This window comes from Acinonyx jubatus, chromosome D4, assembly GCF_027475565.1.
Source record: "Acinonyx jubatus isolate Ajub_Pintada_27869175 chromosome D4, VMU_Ajub_asm_v1.0, whole genome shotgun sequence".
In the NCBI taxonomy this organism is placed as follows: domain Eukaryota; kingdom Metazoa; phylum Chordata; class Mammalia; order Carnivora; family Felidae; genus Acinonyx; species Acinonyx jubatus.
In genome coordinates this window covers 48,156,352-48,168,994 of record NC_069391.1, presented here as the reverse complement: position 1 = coordinate 48,168,994, position 12,643 = coordinate 48,156,352, and the positions used below count along the sequence as shown (strand labels likewise).

The window sequence follows — 12,643 nt, the reverse complement described above, 5'->3', positions numbered from 1 at the left end:
TGGCTGGGAAATCTGTCCCTAAGACAGGATCACTAAAGGGTTGCACAGACCAACAGCGTCATTGTCCTGAATGTTTCCAAATGGCTCTTCTAACCACGTAGGGTCTTAGCATGAGGTGGGGGTTTTTGTTCTGTTTTGTTTTGTTGGGTTTTTTTTATAGAATTCGTATTAGTGACTTGGGTTGCAAGTTTGCAGGGGTTTGCTTTTTAACTGCTAGCTTTAAGTCAAGGGAGGCGGAAACAGTACAAAGTATAAAACAGATTCTGTAAGACTGATAATGTGATTAAAACCACCCTGCAGAACCATGCTCATGGATTGGAAGAATCAGTATCATTAAAATGTCCCAACTACCCAAAGCACAGATTCAGCGCAAACCCTATAAACTACCATGAGCATTTTCACAGAACCAGAAACAGTAATCCTAAAATTTGTATGGAACCACAAAAGACCTCGAACAGACAAAGTAGTCTTGAGGAAGAACAACACAGTGGAGGTATTACAATCTCAGATTTCAAGATATACAACAAAGCTGGAGTAATCAAAACAGTATGGAACTGGAACCAAAACAGACACACCCGGCAGTGGAACAGAATAGGGAGCCCAGAAATAAACCCATGATTATATGGTCAATTAATCGTAGACAAAGGAGGCAAGGGTATCCAATGGGGAAAAGACAGTCTCTTCAAAAAATGGTGTTGAGAAAATGAGACAGCTGCATGCAAAAGAATGAAACTGGACCTCTTTCTTAAACCACCTCACACCTGGCAGAATGGCTAGAGTCAAAGAGACAAGAAATAACACGTGTGGGCAAGGATGTGGAGAAAGGGGAACGGTTGCTGGGAATATAAATTAGTGCAGCCACGATGGAAAACAGTATGGAGGTTCCTTAAAAAATTGAAACTAGAAATAACATATGACTCAGTAACTCCACTACTGGGTATTTACCCAAAGAAAACAAAAACACTAATTTGAAACATATATGCACCCCTATGTTTATTGCAGCATTATTTCCAATAGTTAAGATATGAAAGCAATCCAAGTGTCCATCCATAGACAAATGGATAAAGAAAATGTGGTCCACACCACACACACACACACACACACACACACACAGGAATAGTAGCCATGAAAAAGAATGAGATCTTGCCATTTGCAAGACCATGGATGGAGCTAGTGGGTATTATTCTAAGTCAGTCAGAGAGAGAAACACAATACCACATCATTTGACTTACAGACGGCACCTAAAAAACAAATGAACCAAAAAAAAAAAAAACAAAACAAAACCAACCCCAAACAGACTCTAAAATACAGAGAGCTAACTGATGGCTACTAGAGGAGAGCTGGTTGGGGGGATGGGTGAAATAAATACAGAAGATTAAGAGGTTCAAACTTCCGGTTATCAAATAAGTCACAGGAATGAAAAGTACAGCATAGAGATTACAGTCAATAACATGGCTAAAAAATAAATAAATAAAACCACCACCTACCTGCAGAAACCTAGGAAGGAGATGGTTTAGTTCAATGCCGACACATATGTGCAGCAACTCCAAGAGGGAAATGGATTGGCAAACGCGCATCACAAGACCGATAGCATAAAAAGTGTCAACCATGGAATCTGCGTCAGGGAATTAAACACAGATACAGTAAGTAAAAACTAGGTCATAACCCAAACCTATGTAGCACTTTGAAATAAAAATCATTGCACAGGTGAGAAATTTCCTAAACAGCTACTAAATTGCTAAGAATACTATGCAACCAGGGTGCCTGCGTGGCTCAGTCACTTGAGCGCGAACTCTTGATTTCGGCTCAGGTCACGATCCCAGGGTTCTGGGATTCAGCCCCGCATCGGGCTTTGCGCTGAGCATGGCGTCTGCTGAAGATTCTCTCTTCAGGCATCTGGGTGGCTCAGTCATTTGTCCAACTTCGGCTCAGGTCACGATCTCGCGATTCGTGGTTCGAGCCCCACGTCGGGCTCTGTGCTGAGAGCTCAGAGCCTGGAGCCTGCTGCAGATTCTCTCTCTCTCTCTCTCTGCCCCTCCCTTGGTCATGCGCACTCATTCTGTCTCCAAAAATAAAAACATTAAAAAAAACTTCTCTCTCTCTGCCATGCTCGCTCTTGCTCACACACATTCTAAAATAAAAAAAAGGAATACTATGCAACCAAAGAAAGCACTTCATATCATAATACATCTTAATTGTTCCTCTTCCAAAAACAGAAGTAAAAATCTGCAAAAGAAGGATCATGGCCAAAGCTATAGTATTTATTCCCTATATTGTAAAGCAATTCCTGCATAAAAGCAACCTGGTAGAATCTAGACTGTATCAAATGTGAACAGGTTAGAGGTAAGCTTATTAAAGAAGCTGGCGTATTCACAATGTTTCCATGGACAAGAAAATGACAAAGATGAGAAAAATATTTCAGAGAAGCTTTATGGAAAAGGCATTAATAATGTGATATTAAATAACGTGTATCTAGCGTTTGCATCCTATACATACTTGGTTGGTGCTTTCTGGATCTTTGTTAGAACTTGGGCCTCTGGTGGGGATTTCTGGAGTTGCTGAGAGCCCTTGCTGTGTTTGGAGAGAACTGAAATAAGAGGGAAAACAACCCTTCCTCTAAATAGGATAAATCTGTTGGTTTAAAATCTAAAATGAAATCCCGCTGTGTTAAGAAACACCTAGGGAGGACTTTTGGGCCTTTACTGTCCCGTGATCATTCACATGACGGTAATCTATCGAGCACTGAGGGCTGCTCAACGGCTCCATGAGGTGAACACTATTATCAACATCCCCATTTCACAGATGATGGCTGAGGCAGACAGCCTCATGCTCTCATCCGCTGCCCTGCACTGGCTACAACACAGCATTATCAGTCACACAGCTCCGGGACAGGAAAGGTAGCAGGTGTTACCATTCAGGTGATTAGATTGCTATTAAGCTACTTACTATAATTTATACACGGACTCAGGAATTGTACTGAACCCCCACTTGGTTGTTTTCAGTCTGCTTTCCATATGAATGGTTGTGTGTCTTTAATAAGTAGCTTCTATAATTACAACAGCAGGATAATAATTAAGAAATAAACACACTGCTGACTAAAGCAATTTTTCCCACTGGAAGGGCCAGGCAGGATAAGAAAGAGTTCATTGCCCACTGCTTGGCTTTTCCTCTGCTTGAAGACTCCCAACATTCATAGATGAAATTCAAGCCTTAGGCTGTATCTTTGGAGGCCGCTGAAGGCAAGACTTTAACTACAGATTTACAGTAAGAAAACGGCAACATCGGGGTGCCTGGGTGGCTCCATCGGGTGAGCGTCCGACTTTGGCTCAGGTCATGATCTTGCGGCTCATGAGTTCGAGCCCCGCATCGGGCTCTGTGCTGGCAGCTCAGAGCCTGGAGCCTGCTTCGGATTCTGTGTCTCCCTCTCTCTCTGCCCCTCCCATGCTCATGCTCTGTCTCTGTCTCAAAAATAAACATTAAAAAAAAATTAAAAAGAAAAAAGCAACATAAAACAGGTTTGGTAACCCCAGAATTAAATTTCCTTATGATACACAAGTCTGAATTGATGAGCACAGCAGGACTTTCCCCGGGGTATATTCTAGGTGTTTGCTTTTAGCTGAATCCAGCAGTTGCTCAAACGGTCAAGTCACCCAACATTTGTACACTGTGATGACACTTACCCACGTGGGGATGGAGCGTGAACAGAATGTTATTTTGACAGCCACTTAGTGATTCATTTTTTACAAATTGAAGCGCTAGTCAAAACCTTTACTTTTGAGAAAACTGGAGGAAACTTACAACTTAAACCATTAATACCAACTCCCATATAGATGGCGAGTCATCTAGAAGATGTGTCATTTATTTAGGGACACATTACTCCTGAAGGGGACCAAAGAGAACCCTGGTGACTGTAAAGTTTGTCTCTCACTTATTAGTAGTCTCCAGTTACCTTAAACCTGGGGGATAAGAAAACAAGGGAAGAATTTGGTGAATTCCTGATTTCCCTGCACAAAATGTTATACTGGAATTTATAGATTTCCTCAAGCCCCCTCAAATCCACTAAGGTTTGCTGCGGAACCAAAAAGGAAGAGTGAAATGGCATGCCCCAATGGCATGTCTGTGTTTTCAGGGTGAATTGCCTAGTCAGAGGGAAGCCAAATCCCTTTCCCTCATCTTACCTGCCCCCTTCTCCAAAAAGGCTTGGTTTCTGCAATAGGAAGCAAGGTTACTGAAAAATGTGGTTACTAAATTTCAGAGCAGTGAAGGCTATTAGGTGAAGTTCACAGAAGTTAAAATATTAATATAAGAAGGACTGGGTGAAAACAAGGATTCAAAGTTAAAAATCCAAAACTGTTTTGGAGTTTTACCTTCTCCAAATGAAAAGAATCGGACTGTCATATTGGTAAATATCCATGAGTGGCCACAGAACTGGATTAGGTAGTAGATGAAAAGATAGGTGTTCTTTCTATACCTATAGATACAGGAAAATACCATTAAACACTTCCTTCATCATCCTTTCAGCATTATACACACATTTCTTAACTAGCCTATTGGCCCACCTGAGCAAAAGAAAACTATTCCAGAGCAGTCTTTAATTTAGTTGCCTCTGTAATGCACAGCAGATTGTGAACCGCCCCATAGCATGCATTATCTGCTAAAAGGAGTGTCTTTGGTTTGCTTAAAGCCAAATATGGTTCTGTTTCAAAATTCACTTTAGCTTTGAGGAAGTTCTAACCTTGCTCTCACGAAGGAATAAAAGGAAGTGTTGCAAAGATGGCTCTGAATATTTGGGGGAGAGGAGGAAAAAAAAAAAAGGATGGTGAGGGCTTGGTGTGCCCCACGTGTTGCTGTAGCTGGGCCTGCTCAGTGCAAAACCTGAGATGACTGGTTTAGGGTTACGAGAGGGGGAGTGGTGATGGTGGCATTTCCAAAGGGCGGATCATTCAGTAGTTGGCCATACCCGACTTTTGAATGTATTACGTGATGGGGGTCAGCACCCCGCTACTGCCTATTGTATCTGCAAGGGCAGATCGTTCCCTTCGCCAGACACACATAGAAAGCAGTTTAGTGGCTCCGGCCAGAAAAGGGAAGTCAAGCTGAGTTTAAAAATGGGTTGCTGGGGAGATGACTAAGGGATGATTGACAGATACAGTTTGAGGTAGTTAGGCAGAGCATTGTTTGAAGTGTGCCCGGGGGTTCAGAAGGGTGATGGGAGTGGCCCTGCCTGTATAGACAAGGATCTCTCCTCGTCGGAGGTGTGAAATCTCTGAGAAAGAGAGCAAATAGGCTGGGAAGCATATACAGTGTAGCTTGCCGACAGGCATCCAACAGATGAGGAGGGGGTGGGGAAGAAGGATCCCTTCTTGAAGCTGCAAAAGAATCACCTGGAGTGTTGGGTAAACACTCACATTCCCCAGGCTCTACCCCCAGTACCACTGAACCAGTTTCTCCGGAACTGGGCCCTGGAATCTACACGTGCGATAGGTGTTTCTGCAGCAGGTAGACCTAAAAACCTCCCCGCAACGCTGGGTCTGAGAAAGTAAGGAAAGGACTCCGGGTGGGCGGAGGGGGGAGAGAAGAAAGCACCCAACCAGCTAATGCCCGTCCAGAGCTCCAGGGCGTGCGGGGCGCTGGGCCGCGCAGCGCCGCGCTGCCGGGGGGACGCGGGGGGATGGAACCCCGCCCCTGGGGCCCCTTCCCCCGCCCTCCTCGCCTCCCGCCGCGGCCGAGCGCCCTACCTGGGCTGCAGCCAGGCGGGCAGCGCCATGGGTGTCACGGGCCGCCGCCAGGCCCTCCAGCGCGGTCAGGGAAGGCGCGCCCGCCCGGGAGGGGCGGCCCGGCGGCCAAAGCCCGGCCCGGAAAGGCGGGGCCTCGCCACACTCAGCAATTTACAAAAAAAAAAAAAAAAAAAAAAAAACCACCAAACCCTAAGGTCTTGCTTTGGGCCAAAGATGAAAGTCAAGTTCCTGAAGTTCCCGCAGTGGCTAGAGCGCGCTGTCCCGCGAGTGCCTGGCCGGGGCGCGGTACGCGCGCGAGCTTGGGCGGGCCTGGCGGCGGCCCGAGCGCACCCACGGGGTTCGCGCAGCGCCTGCCAGGCCTTGCTAATCTTTGGATGGACCCTTCGTTGCAGCTGCGTGGAAATTAATGGGGCCTCCCGCCCAAATGCCAAAGGCTGCACCGGTCCCAGGTGGGCGCCTGCCTCTCTTATTACCCTCACCTGTGAGAGCCCGTCAGCTGTGGGCACGATCTCCCTAACACCTTCTCTTCAGCCAAGGGGCCTGATGGCTCCAGGAAGGGGCATCCTTGCCCTCTAATCTTCCCCCGGGTGTTCGCAGATGTTTGCAAATCCTCTTATTCACGTTGAGTCTTTCTTCCTATCCTGTGCCCAGCCCCCAGAAAATCTCCTGAGCCCTCGGGCTTATGGCATCTTTGTGTCGCTCCATGCTCAGAAAGCCAGCCTCCTGCTTTGCTGATCACCTCCAGACCGCCTTCCAGTGTCTCTACCGTCTAAGGGAAACCTCCCCAAATAAATTTAAAACCCAAGCAAACAACAAGCCAAGAAAGCACTTGCCAGTAAGTGGGACGACAACATCTGATTTTTGGAGCTGGAAGCTAGTACCCCCATTTTACCTACAGGAAGGTTGAGGCTCGGAAAAAATGTTAAGTCACAGTCCACGTGGCCGATAAAGGGCGGTATTAGAACTTCAAGGCCGGAGTATGTTTTCATGAGGCCATAGGTTCCTTCCTCACAGTTCATTATGACCCCTCACCTCATAGCCCACCTCTGACAGCTAGGTTTCTCTGCACTTTCACCCACCCCTGCCCTCTGCCAGAGGTTCATCTCTCCCCTGCATTTACCGGTCCCTCTCCAAATCACTCCATGTGGCATTACTGGCATGACCATGGTCTCTTGTTGCATCCTTATCCACTCCCTTCCACTGGCTCACGCCACAGTTTAGAAACATAGGCAACTCTCTCCTACTCTAGAATTAGACATTTTATTCTGTTTCTTTCTTGGTGATTTGCTTTCTCTCTCCTCTTTGCTCATAACTGCCTGCCTGCCCTGTCTTCTAAATCAGACGTTTCTTTCATTTCTTACCATCTTCCTGTTTCCGAACACCCTACACTTTGACTTTCCTTCTCAATGCGCTCCTGAAACTGCTCTCAGGGAGTGGCCTTAATTTCCTGAGCCTTCGTCCTATACTCACCGCGTAGACAACTCTACACAGACCTTGCTCTTTGAGAGCATTTGATCTAAAGGGCAAACGGACACACAAGCAAACACTGGTGGCCAACCTGTCACCGAGGCGCAGGCCAAGCCTGGGGAAGAGGAAGACAGTCCTGGATGGCCTGGAGTGGGACAAAGAGACTGCCCAGAGGAAGTGACCCTTTATCACCAAACACAGCCCCTGCGCCTACATCCTCCTCCCCCCTCCTCCACCAGCCTCCTGCATTTACCAACTTCCCATCCCCTCCCACTACCTCAACACCTCAGTATGTTCTACTTCTCTCACCTCGGGTCCTCTCTTTCTCCCTAGATGGGTCCCCTCCTCCTTCTCCTGCTCTGGTTTCTCAAAGTTCTGCCCTGGGCCATCTTGTCCATTGCCACCGTGTTATCCCTCCGCACAGACATTCACCACTCGCCACTTTATCTGCACGCAGACAACAGCCAACTGCATTATCTCCAGCCCCTACTTTTTTTTTTTTCTTTTTTTATTAATACCAGCTCTGGCTTTTCAACAGCTTCTGGATATTTCTGCACGAAGAGCCTACTGCAAGTTCCCACTGGGCCCGTTTAAGCATACTGTCCTTCTCCTCAAATCACTGTCTTAGTTCCCACAGGGAAACCCCCATTTTCCTCGCCACTGATGTTTAAAATTTGGGAGTCATCATGAAGTCTCCCCATCCAATCAAATTCTACGGATTCCATCCTTTCCAGATGCCTTACTGACCACTCGTATTCTACTTCCATTCCTCATGACCCAGAACCTGAATAAAAAAGACACACAAAAAGCTCCCTTTTTACTTGCCAAAGAACAAAGTAAACAAACAAAAATCTTCTTCCCATCAGTTAGGGAACTGTACCTTGTTTTCCAAGGAATAAACACAGAAGAGAACTCACAAGAGAACCCTTGGGGTGGGGAGTAAAATGCTCCCTTTCCTTTGGCAAGTCCTCCTCAGCTTCTGCCAGCTTGACCAGAAGAGCTTCCAGCAGACTTCCTGCCTCCTCCTTCTACCCAGACTACCATACGTTAGTTGAAGACTACCGGAAGTATTAAAACACAGCCCTGTACCAGCTATTCTCCTGGTCAAAATCCCTCGCTGGTTCCTCGTTAACTCCTACAGCTAGAAGGCAGGAGACTCTGGCCAAGTAAGGGAGAAATGGCAGGAAACTCTGCTCCCCCCCAAATCCTCTCCCCAAGTAATAAATCTTCCTGCCCCGAGTTAACACCTGTCAATAAAAGGTAGCAACCCGAACCCAGGGCACGGCTGTCCGTTGAGCTCGCCTGGTCTCACCTCTCAAGAGTGGACTCTCCCTAGTACACTCTTCATTTGCACTGCTCAACCGATGTCTGGTCCTCCTTGAATTCTTTTCTTGTGATGAGACTAAGGGGAGACAGGATGGGCGAGGGAGCTTCAGGGCCCAGAGATCTCCCCAGCTCACCTGGCAACAATATGTCGTCTTGCCTACAAGCCTGTCTAGTGCGAACCTTCTCTGTCCCTTCCCCCTGCCACCCCCCCCATTACAGCAACGCTTGCCATTCCATGACCACACCAGGTATTCTCGGCCATTGTGCCTCGGTGGAACTTTTCTCCTCTACTTTGAATTTCTCTTCTGCCTCCACGCCTTCTCACAGACCAATACTTACCTGCCAAAATTCTAAAGCCCTTCTCAGGGCTTCCTCAAGGAGCCACACGGGGCCAGTAGAGGTCTATGATGGTACTTACCTTTTTTCAGTTTGATACCTGCCTACCCCACTAGATTCCAGATTCCCAGAGGGCTACACCTCTTAACTAACAGTAAGCAGTTGACGAGTTTTAACTTCTCTAAATAGTTTCTTTTTCCCAAGTACACAATTGTTGCAACTAAATAAGAAAATGTATAAAATATATAAAATGTATACAAGTACCTTGTAGAGTGCATGCCATGATGGGTGTCCATAAATGTCTTGAATGAATGGATGAAACCTGGTATGAGTTCTCCTCTCCTAAAATTGTAACCAATATAAAACAAACTTTCAGAAATAGTTGCATTTTTTAAATATGTACAGTAGACTTTCAATTATCTACTTGTACAGATGTCAGAGGCCAAGATAGTTCAAATAACTCCAAGTTAATCTATTGTCTTTTGAAGGAATTTTGACATTATTTGAACACGTCAGTTTTGTTTTTCTTGGGCAAAGGTTTAAATGTGTTTTCATCCCTGACTAATTGGGAGACTAAAGCCTTGAAATATATGTCATAGCAGTAACAGACTGACTTAAGGTTTGTTTTTTTAACCATACCTAAAAAGTGATAAAATATACTATTTCACAATAATCTTCAGAGAAGTTAAGTCCAATGGTTGAACATCCTGACTTTGGACACTTAACCATCCATCCGTTGTTATTTGTGTTTTTTTCCCTCCTATTCCTTGCAAATCTCATTTTATCTTTTAAAGTTTATTTATTTTGAGAGAGAGAGAATGCACACAAAAGCACAGTGGTGGGGCAGAGAGAGGGAGAGAGAAGGACACGAAGCTCAAACTCATGAATCCTGAGAGCATGACCTGAGCCAAAATCAAGAATCAGATGCTCTACCAACTGAGAGACTCAGGCATTATAAAATGCCAATACGACATGCAATGTTCACTGAGAGCAGAGATTCTGGGAAAGTGTCCCATTGGCCACTCTTGCTTCCATCAGCCCCAAGTGGCTCTGTAAGGAACCAGTTATACTCTGATAACTTTGAGATTTCTTTTTTATTTCAACCATCTAAAATTTTCAGGGATCACAATCTCCCCCTTCTTCCCACGCCCAGTCTCATGTTAGATTGGAAATTCCACAGGCTGCTAGACCCAAATAAAACCCTAGAGATTATGTGGTCTAATCTTTTTATTTCATAGGCACCCCAAAGCTAGTGAAAGCTAGGTTGAGATCTCTTTCCATAGCCCTGTGCAAAGTTTCAGACATATTTGCCCCATTACCTAATCTTAGGCATGAGTCATAATCATCATCCCTCGTAATTTTTGCTTGTACTTAGCCTCTATTATCACTCTTCTCCAGATGTTCCAAAGCATTGCTTGTACTTCTCTGCTGGAACTTTAACCATCCTTCCTTTAAATGACTTTGACCCTTACTACTCCATTCAAAAGATCAAACCCTGGACTGGGATACTTGCCTGGTTGCATCATCATTCTCCAATCTCTCTCCGGTCCTATTCCAAGGAAAATACATTCAAGTGTGTAACTGACTCATTCAATTACACAGGAGCCATTTTTTAAATTTGTTTTTTAAGCCATGGACACTCTCCTTCTCCACATATCTCATTTAATCCTCAGAGCGATGCTATGAGATGGTAACTATTCCTACCCAATTTTATAGGTGAGGAAAAAAGGTCAGATCTTGTCCAAGATCAACACAGCTAGTAAATGTTGGAACTTAGATTTCATTAGATTTAGTCTGTCTCCAGTGAATTCTTAACCACTGTGCTATATTAAGTTGTTTCATATGATTGTTCACTATTTGTTCACAAGTCCTGATTCTCTTTTTATTATATGAAAGAGTCAAAATGTAAGTCTACTTAAAACTTAAAACAAAAAATCCAAAAAAAAACCAAAACAGTCAAAAGATTTGAGCACACACTTCACCAAAGAAGATAGCCAGATGGCAAGATCATGAGAAGATGCTCAACATCATTAGTCATTAGGGAAATGCAAACGTAAAACACCGTAACATATCACTACACAGCTATGAGAATGGATAAAATGAAAAAAGGCTCACCATATCAAGTGTTGGTGAAGAAGCGTACCCCTTCTTCCAGTTGTACCAACTGGGACTCTCACACCGCTTTGTTCGTAATAACCAAAAGCTGGAAACAGCCCAAATGGCCAACCGCAGATGAATGGATAAGCAAATCGTGGCGAACCCATACAATAGAATCCCATTCAGCAATTAAAAAAAAGGAATGGACCGCTGATACAAGAAACAACATGGATAAAGCAAAATAATTATGTTGAATATAAGGAGCCAGGAGAAAAAGAGTACATACTGTGCTATTCCATTTACACAGAATTCTAGAAAATGGAAACTAATCCATGGTGGCAGAAAGCGTATCAGCAGTTGCCTGAAAATGGAGGAGGGAGGGGTGGGGTAGAAGGGAGGGACAGCCAAGGGGCAGGAATGACGACTATGTTCATGGTCTTGATGGTGGTGATTGTTTCACAGATGTATACTTCCCTTAAAACTTGCAAATTGAGGGGTGCCTGAGTGGCTCACTCAGTTGAGCATCTGACTGCAGCTCAGGTCATGATCTCGTGGTTCATGAGTTTGAGTCCCGCATCGGGCTCACCACTGTCACTGAGGAGCCTGTTTCAGATCCTCTGTTCCCCCTCTCTCTGCCCCTCCCCTGCTCATGCTCTCTCTGAAAAACAAATCAACATTTTTTTTTTTTTTAAAAGCTTACAAGTTTAAATTTATGCCACTTATTTTAGGTCAGTTACACTTCAACAAAGCCAAGATTTAACACACTAACTTATGAAGAGAAACGTCGTCTTGCTTGTTTGCTTTGAATGACTGATTTATTCTTGTTTGTGAGCCTGCACCCCACTGATTATAAGGAAAAACGACACAAAGTAAAATTGGCCAATTAATAGGAACTCAAAATCCTCCTTTCGGTCTCTGAGTTACTGTCCTCCCCAAGGCACCTTGGTGAATGGGGAAGTTCACACAAGGTGGTGAACACTGGGTGTCACCCATGCACACAGGTCCTTGGGTTGCCTACCTTGCAAGCCCTGTGGAAGGGCTGTGTCCTCACTGAATCTACTGATGGCAAGATGATCGCATCTGCCACTGATCACAGACCACTCCCTCACCCCATTGCCTCCTGTCTTCTGCCCTTGCCTTAATAGCCTCCTTTTCTATCCCCAAGGCCTCTACTGATCCTCCCATCCTCTCCTCATTCCCTCACCCTCCGGAGGGGTGTTAACCTTAAAAACTAATACTGCTAAGGGGCGCCTGGGTGGCTCAGTTGATTGGGTGACCGACTTCAACTCAGGTCATGATCTCATAGTTCGTGAGTCTGAGCCCTGCACGGGGCTCTCTGCTGTCAGTGCAGAGCTCACCTCGGATCCTCTCTCTCTCTCTGTCCCTCCCCTCCTCACACACACACTCTCTCTCTCCCTCTCTCAAAAATAAAAACGTTTTTTAAAAACTTAAAAAAAAATACCACCAGTTGTATTACCAGCAAAGTAGTTTCATTTGGGACCAGCAAAGAATATAATCCAGGAAAAGCAAGCAGAACCATAGGCAAGTCTGCCAAACAAAGGAGGGGGATGCTCTTTTACAGAGGAAAGGGGGGAGTTGGAAAAGCTGTTATAAACAAAAAGTCCATTGGAGTAAACTGGGAGTTTGAAGTATATAATGGCTTCTCATTGGCTGAGTTG

At 45.1% G+C, this 12,643-nt stretch overlaps 1 protein-coding gene across 2 annotated transcripts in view; it reads right to left on the bottom strand.

Annotated features, from left to right (window-relative positions):
* Positions 1-5,886, bottom strand: part of HACD4 (3-hydroxyacyl-CoA dehydratase 4) — a 36,382-nt gene extending 30,496 nt beyond the window's left edge. For both annotated transcript variants that reach the window (XM_027047064.2, XM_027047067.2), the window contains exons 1-3: positions 5,739-5,886; positions 4,368-4,471; positions 1,488-1,615 (exon numbers count right to left, since the gene is read on the bottom strand). In XM_027047064.2, coding sequence (XP_026902865.1) covers positions 1,488-1,615; positions 4,368-4,471; positions 5,739-5,767 — 261 coding nt within the window. In that variant the 5' untranslated portion in view covers positions 5,768-5,886. The remainder of the gene's footprint in view (positions 1-1,487; positions 1,616-4,367; positions 4,472-5,738) is intronic.
* Between the last annotated feature and the right edge of the window lie 6,757 nt (positions 5,887-12,643).